The 8,647-nt window shown below is 35.7% G+C and overlaps 1 protein-coding gene across 1 annotated transcript in view; it reads right to left on the bottom strand.

Annotated features, from left to right (window-relative positions):
• The window catches only part of RAB2A (RAB2A, member RAS oncogene family), a 60,920-nt gene that overhangs the window by 18,851 nt on the left and 33,422 nt on the right, over positions 1-8,647 (bottom strand). Inside the window, exon 6 of the mRNA XM_010838999.1 lies at positions 2,970-3,081. Within this exon, the coding sequence (XP_010837301.1) occupies positions 2,970-3,081 (112 nt within the window). The remainder of the gene's footprint in view (positions 1-2,969; positions 3,082-8,647) is intronic.

Raw genomic sequence — 8,647 nt, 5'->3', positions numbered from 1 at the left:
GTGAATGTCGACATTCTAGGAATCAGAGAACTGAAATGGACTGGAATGGGTAAATTTAACTCAGATGACCATTATATCTACTACTGCGGGCAGGAATCCCTTAGAAGAAATGGAGTGGCCATCATGGTCAACAAAAGAGTTTGAGATGCAGTACTTGTATACCATGAACTTGCTGAACTAACTTACTAGCTCTAATTTATTTTGTAAATCCCTTGGCCAGAGGACTGGAAAAGGTTAGTTTTCATTCCAATCCCAAAGAAGGGCAATGTCAAAGAATGTTCAAACTACCACCCAAGTGTATTCATTTTACATGCTAGCAAGGTAATGCTAAAAATCCTTCAAGCTAGACTTCAACAGTACATGAACAGAGAACTTCCAGATGTACAAGCTGGATTTAGAAAAAGCAGAGGAACCAGAGCTACCAGAGATCAAATTGCCAACATCTGTTGGATCACAGAAAGCAAGGGAATTACAGACAAACACGTACTTCTGCTTCACTGACTATGCTAAAGCCTCTGACTGTGGAAAACTCCTAAAGAGACAGGAATACCAGACCATCTTACCTGCTTCCTGAGAAACCTGTATGCAGGTCAAGAAACAACAGTTAGAACCAGACATGTAACAATGGACAGGTGAAGGCAGGAGAAGGGGATGAGCAGGAGATAGTTGGATGGCATCAATGAAAAAAGGGACATGAGTCTGAGCAAATTCAGGGAGATAGTGAAGGACAAGGGAACCTGGCATGCTGCAGTCCAGGGGGTCACAAAGAATCGGACACGACTGAGAGACTGAACAAGAACAAATTCCTGGGATTTCTACAGAGATAATCATATCATCCACAAATATAAACAACTTATTCCTCCCTTTGTGAGCTGTATGCCTTTATGCCATGTACTTACATCTTCTGGAAGGAACAAAACAGAAAAACAACACAACTTTCTGGATTGCCACTTACTCTCGAACCCAATCTGAGGTATATGAGGCAAAAATAAACCAAGGGAACCCCTGCTGCATCATTCCTCAGATCCCAGGGTCTCTAGCTGGTTGGCCTTCTTCTTGCCACCCTTCTGTCTTCTTATAATTGTTTTACATATAATGCTCAGAGTTTTAGTCGTACTCATTAGGAAAAGCAGGTGGGAAGTCAGTCTACTCCATGTTCCCAGATGCAGGAGTCCTTTGGTTATTATTTCCATGTTCAATTAGTTTCTAAGTTGTGTACAGATTCAAGTTTGATTTCCTTTGGATCATAGAATGGACTTCCATCTTCTTATTTTGTCATGAAACATTTTTAGCTTTTAGATAAGATCTCACATGTTATATTATGCAATGCTTATCTATGAATCCTTTAAAAATGGAATTTAAAAAGATTATCTCTTAATATCCTTCGCTTCTGAGAGGCAAATTAATTTACGTGATTAAGAAAAGTGCTGTTCTCTCAAGAGTATGGACAATTCCTGCCCTGATCAAATTTAAACAATTATTTTCATTATTAACCACAGATACAGAATTTTTGTAATAATGCTGCCAAAACATTAATGAAATATACTTCATTTAAATGTTCAGTCAAATGAACAGTAATTTTTTACTTATAAATAAATACCTACTGTGACTTGTTAAAAATAAGAAAATGAACACAAAGGCTTCAGAGTTAAAACGAGAAATTCAGAATTACTTTCCGGTAGTGGCTGTCTTGTCATTTGACTTCATAGGACAGCTCTTTCATAAAATACAGATAGTTCTGGTTTTAAGGTTCTCAAAATCAACAGAAAATACACTGTTAATAATCAATAAGGACATGTTTCATATATCTTGAAACCACCACAACACACTAACCCCTTCAGTTTCAAATCCAACACCTCTAGGAAAGGAATGCATCACTGAAACAGGCAACTTTCTGTCTATTTTAAGTTAAACAAGAGGACAGAATGGATTTCTCTCTGGGTTTGCTGTGTAAAGTAAAACATTTTCATATGTCTTCAAGTTGCAATTAATTGGTAACACAGGTAAAGCATTAGCTGGAGCCTGTAAGAAACATATTAAGGACAATCACAGAGCACCTCACTAAGTGGAGATGAACAGGATATCTTACCCAAGAATTCTTCAGTGAAAATACCAATGCTGCTGAACTACTATGGTCAACTTCCGAGTTCAACAGGTAATTAGACGAGTATTATTCCTAATCAATATGTACTCACTGTTTACTATGTGGAAGGCACAGTGCTAGCTGTGGCCTAGGACCCCTATCCTTAAAGCAAGTGCTTCTCCAATCATTTGCAGAATCCCTTTCTGCAGCTGCTTTTAAAATTCTTATGCAGAAGGCGGAAACTGCAGCATTACTCTGTACAAACTACATATTTTCTTAAGTCTCATTTCTCCTTTTTATGAACTAGAGTGTAGTCATACATTTACCTTAGAGAGGATTAACTGCCTACTCCTGCATGTGTAGTAAATAAATGCCATATCCCACATACACAAAGCACAGAAAAATATGGTGTGTTCAGAAAACTTCCACAGTTCAGGCTGACAACAGAAATAATTGAGATACCACAAATCTTAGTTATTAAATATGGCAGAATTCCCATGTTGTATATAATGTTACATAGCAATAATGCTTCCTCTATTTAAGCGGAAGTGGATGCAAACAGCTACAAATGTTTAGTGTCTTGAAACACTTCCAAATTTCATTACTGTTCTTTTTTTTCCCTCTTCAGCCACATTAAAGAAGATTTTAGGGAAAGTATATACAAAGTATATATCTGTTAAATCATTCTGACTTCAAGAGAAGGGTCAGAATATAATTTAAGAATCTGATATAACATGAATGTTACAAGGTATTTCAAAGGAAAGAAATTTTCTACTTTCAACAACTATCTGTGTGTAAAAAGCTTATGGGGTATAACCAACAAATGATTAACAAATGATTGCTATTATGTAGAATGATAAACATTTTTAAAAGGCCTTTTATTTACCTCTTCTACATTAGAAGCAGTCTTAGCAGAAGTTTCCATGAAGATAAGTCCGTGTTCTCGTGCAAAAGCTTCACCTTCTTCTTTTTTTACTTCTCTTCTAGATTCTAAATCACTGAACATGGGAAAGAAAGGGCTCAGTTATCAACCATCACAGTACAATTAGACTCAAAGTTATGCTGACCATTTTTCCAATTAATTTTTCCACACATTAATAATCAACTGCATTATCCTTCATATTATGAAAGTCAAAGTGCACACTGCTGAGCTTCAAAGAACTAACAATCCAAGCAGAAAGATTCTAAGTTAGAGTCCTAGAATGCTAAAACCAGAGAAACTCAAAGGGAACATCAAGCCTCAAATCCCACCTTTGAGTACAGCAGGTTCCGAAAGAAGGGAACTGTCTTACTCAACATAATGAGAGAGCAAAATTACACTAGACTCCTCATCCTTCAGCCAGACTCAGAGTCTGAATATGATTAAAAATTAGTCACACAATCCTCAGAAACTACAGAAAGTTGACTGATAAAATTCAAAGTATTACTGAAACATTAATTATTTATCCTAGTTGGTTTAATTCCCAATAAAACTGTTAATGAAAGAAGAGAGAGAAAAATAGAAGTCTAATTTAGAAATTTTGGACAAAAGTACGGTATTCATTTTTATCATACTGGAATTGTATTATATTTAAGGCAGGGTAAAAAGTAGCTGTCTCTTCTTCAAGTATGTTTATTGTTAAAAAAAAAATTAAACTCAGTCTGAATAACTGGATGAAGATAATCTATCTAACTGAAATCTGGGGCCCTCCTGTGTGCGAAGCCATTTCCAGGATATGGGGACAGACCACTCATCAAATCAGACATAAAACACTTCCCCCCCACCCACCCCGGCCACCTCATGGAGCTTATATTCTAGCAGGAATAAAAAATAACGGTTGGGGTACACCCTCAACAGTGATACGGCAATGTGCTACTGAAATTCAGCTCCCTTATCTGACAATCATCCTTAAGACTCTTGTTATCTGAAATTAGCCTTAAATTACACAAAATCTTCAAGCAAATACTTTTCCTTAACTGCCCTTCATCCCATTTTATGTGTATCAGTTCAGTTCAGTTGCTCAGTCGTGTCCTACTCGTGCGATCTCATGAACCGCAGCACGCCAGGCCTCCCTGTCCATCACCAACTCCCAGAGTCCCCCCAAACCCATGTCCATTAAGTCGGTGATGCCATCCAGCCATCTCATCCTCTGTCGTCCCCTTCTCCTCCTGCCCTCAATCTTTCCCAGCATCGGGGTCTTTTCCAATGAGTCAGCTCTTCGCTTCAGGTGGCCAAGGTATTGGAGTTTCAGCTTCAACATCAGTCCTTCCAATGAACATCCAAGACTGATCTCCTTTAGGATGGACTGGTGGGATCAAAAGGGACTCTCAAGAGTCTTTTCCAACACCACAGTTCAAAAGCATCAATTCTTCGGTGATCAGCTTTCTTTATAGTCCAACTCTCACATCCATACATGACCACTGGAAAAACCATAGCCTTGACTAGATGGACCTTTGTTGGCAAAGTAATGTCTCTGCTTTTTAATATGTTGTCGAGGTTGGTCATAACTTTCCTTCCAAGGAGTAAGCGTCTTTTAATTTCATGGCTGCAATCACCATCTGCAGTGATTTTGGAGCCCAGAAAAATAAAGTCAGCCACTGTTTCCCCATCTATTTGCCATGAAGTGATGGGACCGGATGCCATGATCTTACGTTTCTGAATGTTTGTATATGCCACGTTTCATTTAAATAATCCCTTATTTGGGGATATTTCAAGTTACTCACAAGTTTTCCCTACCAGTATCTCTGATGATGTCTACATTTACAAATGTTATATTAGCAGAGGGTTAAGGATGTGTACATATAAGAGGTTGTTGGAACGAAAGAAAGTGGCACTTCAGTGTTCAGTTCTGTTTTAGCACTCATTTCTTCAGTTTTCCAGGCATAAAATCATCTTGTTGTCTTCGACTTTTCATCCCATTAAACCCACTCAAATCACTTTTACTACTTAAGTATCTTTGTTTCCTAAACCATTTTCTTAATTTATGCTTTCTTGTTTAGGGTATTCTAATCCTTTAACTATTAAAAACTTTCATCTTTATACTCTGCTTTCTAATTTCTTGTATAATCAATGTCAAATGCCACAGTTAAGAAAAATCTATGTCATCTGTCATTCTGACTAGGTCACTATCTTTCTCAAATGGTTCCACTGGCTCCCTACAGCTTAATTCACCTAACTCAAAAATGGCTTACTCTCTGTCTCCAGGTTTACCCCAATTCCCCTTATCTGATAATAATCCCATTTATCTCTGTTCATTGCCCATTCACTCTTTAAATGTCATACTTTTTTTTTTCTTAGTTTCTTCCCTAAAATGTCTTTCCACAGCTAGTGTATCCTAAAGAACTACCCTTCTACAATCATTAGAAACATGTTTGGTATACACTATATTTTGCTCTTGCTTTTCACAACTCAACTACAGGCAGCAACCAAATTTAAGCCACCTAAGTGGCTTCCCCGGTGGCTCAGTGGTAAAAAGCTGGCCTGCCAATGCAGGGTTCGCTCCCTGGGTTGGGAAGATCCTCTGGAGAAGGAAATAGCAACCCACTCCAGTGTTCTTGCCTGGCAAATCCCATGGACAGAGGAGCCTGGTGGGCTATAGTCCATGGGGTCCCAAGAGAGTCGGACATGACTTACTAACTAAACAACAAGCTGCCCCAGTCTCGTTTTAGACACAAGAAAAACACTGGTAAGATAAAAGTGTGAAAATTTTCTTTGTTCCTCAAATATTCTCCTCTTATTATTTCACACATCACCACTGAATGGTAGTATGAATACTTCCATATTACTGAATACAAAGACCAAAGCTTCCCTCCAATAGCCTTAATCTTAAAAGAATTTTGATATTTGAGGGGAATGACAGAATCAATCCCCCATGGATATGGAGGGACAACTGTATGTTCTCTTAACAGCAAACCTCAATTAAAATAACACTAAAAAAATTTAATCTACTCAGTATAATATTTACTTGTTATGTTACTTTTTTAAAAACAGCTTTATAGCAATATAACTAACATTAAAAAAACACACATTTAATAGAAAACTTGATGAGTTTGATATGTGTATACCCTGTGAAGCCACCATTCCCCACTGTAATTCACCTTTTCCTTCCCCTGTGCCCTAAGCAACTAATGATCTGCTTTCTGCTACTAAAGAATAGTCTGCATCTGCTAGGGTTTTATATAAATGGAACAACATGTCTCCTTTTTCATCTTTTTTCTCGGGTAAATACTTAAAAGTGAAATGGCTAAGTGGTATAACAAATGTGTGTTTATTTTCTAAAGAAACTCCTAAATTGTTTTGCAAAATCATTGTATGATTTTATTTTCCCACCAGCAGTAAGAGAGTTTCAATTTCCTCTAAATCCTTGACAATACTTGTTAAGTTGATCATTCTCTATGTAAGTAATGTTTGACAAAATCAGAATCCCTAAAATTTCTATGCTTTCTTCTAGAGTTTTTTTTTTTTTAATACCTTTAGCTCTTACATTGAGGTCTATAATCCATTTCCAGTTAATTTTTGTATATGGTGTGAGGTAAGGATCAAGGTTAATTTTTTGCACATGGCTATACAATTGTTCCAGCACCATTTGAAGAAAAGATTACCTCTTCCCCTACTGAACCATGGCATCTTTATCAAAAAACAAACTACATACATATAGATTGACTTCTGATTTCTCACTCTGTTTCACTGATCTATGTCTATCTATGCCAATATCAGACTTATTACAGTAGTTTTACAATAAATCTTGAAGTCACTTTACTGAAACCAGCAAATCCTCCAATATTAGCTATTCTATGACCTTCACATTTTCAAAAAATCTTTTAAATCAGCTTGTCAATTTCTACCTGCTTAAAAAAGACTGAAGCATTTTGATTGGGATTACAATGAATCTGCAGATCAATTTGGGAAAAGCTGACATCTTAAAAATATTTATTTTCCAATCCATGAACATGGTATATCTCTCCATTTATTTAGATTTATTTTTTGGACTAAAAGATTCTACAGATAAGAAAGCAGTCACCTAATAGAGGAAGTTTACAAAGACTATGGTAACTACAGTTAGAACTGGGAAATCAAACAGCTGTGAAAAAAATATATTTTTTAAATTGTTTAGGGATTACTTATTTTTTGAGACACAGCTGACTTATAACACTGTAAGTTTAAGGGACACAATGTGTTGATTTGAAGCATTTATATAACACAATATGACTACCACTGTAGCATCAGCTAACACTTCCATCACATCATGTATCATTTTATTTTATGCTAAGAATGTTTAAGATCTCCTTTCACAGCACCTGGTACACAGTGCTGTACATGAGGAACCCAGAACTTACTCATCTTCTAACTAAAAGTCTGCACTCCTTTGACCAACATCTCCCCAGTCCATTTGTTTACACTACTCTCTCACTATCCCTTTAATATCTAAAGGATCTGTGGTGATGATACTCTTTTATTCCCAATATTAATAATGTATGTCTTCTTTTCTCAGTCTTCTCAAGAGCTAGCTTTTAGTTTTACTGGTTTTCTTTTTATTAACCTCCTTATTTATTTTTGTTTACCTTAGGCTTAAATTGCTCTTATCTTTCTAGTTTTAATCTTAAGGTAAAGTTCAGGTTTCTGATTTGAAACTCTTCCCTAATACAAGTGTTTTGTGTTATAATCTCCCTCTAAGCACTGCTTTAACTGCATCCCTCAAGTTTTCAAGGATTGTAGATATAGTAAAGAGAAACTAACTTATGAAAAACAGATACTAATGCAAGTAATTCTTGTCCATGGACATGCAAGCTGAGCCCTGGTGGAATACAGCTATCAGTCTGTGAATTTTGTTCAGTTTTGTATCCATCTGTAAATTCATTTCAGCATTCCTTATTTGATTATCAACGTGTGGTATTTTGAGTTCTCTTTTGAAACAACTGTATTATCTTACTGGTTCCCTCATTAATGGATGAAATAAATAAAAGCTTTGTTGTGTTCATTACCATATAACAGTCATGCTTTTACTTTTCTTAAAATATTATCTTTTAATACTATTTTATAAACCTGAAGAATGAATGAATTCTGTATCTGCCAATTTAAAAATACTAGTTTTAATTGTTACCACTGTAATTTTCTACTAAATTAGTGAAAACTTTCCTATACTCTTAAACTTTATAGAAACTATGGTCAAGAAACTTTTCTGATGTATTATACTATCATTTAAAACATAAACCCAAGGACATTCACTGCAATTACAATATCTAGAAATATAAAGTAAAATAAGATTGTAAAAACAATATTAAGATGACACTAATATGTAAGTCCTAGAGGTAAGCTTAAAAGTACTAAATATGGTATCTATTAAACAATATTATTAATAAAAGTGCTTCGGCCTTCAAGTAGAAATACACCTGATTAATCCATGTATTGCATTAATTCATATAATACATATTAAATAATTGAAAAAGGGAAAAATGTTTTTCTGGGTTCTGCATAGAGTCTTATTTCCACTGCCAAGTATTTTGGATAATAATGAACCTAGCCACCAAACAAATCAGTGGGTTTTATTTTAAATTACTTATCAGATCTGGTGGCTCAGACGGTAA

This window comes from Bison bison, unplaced genomic scaffold (genome assembly GCF_000754665.1).
Source record: "Bison bison bison isolate TAMUID 2011002044 unplaced genomic scaffold, Bison_UMD1.0 scf7180017864108, whole genome shotgun sequence".
NCBI lineage: Eukaryota > Metazoa > Chordata > Mammalia > Artiodactyla > Bovidae > Bison > Bison bison.
The sequence above is the reverse complement of the archived record's forward strand: the minus strand, read 5'-3'. Positions and strand labels throughout refer to the sequence as shown.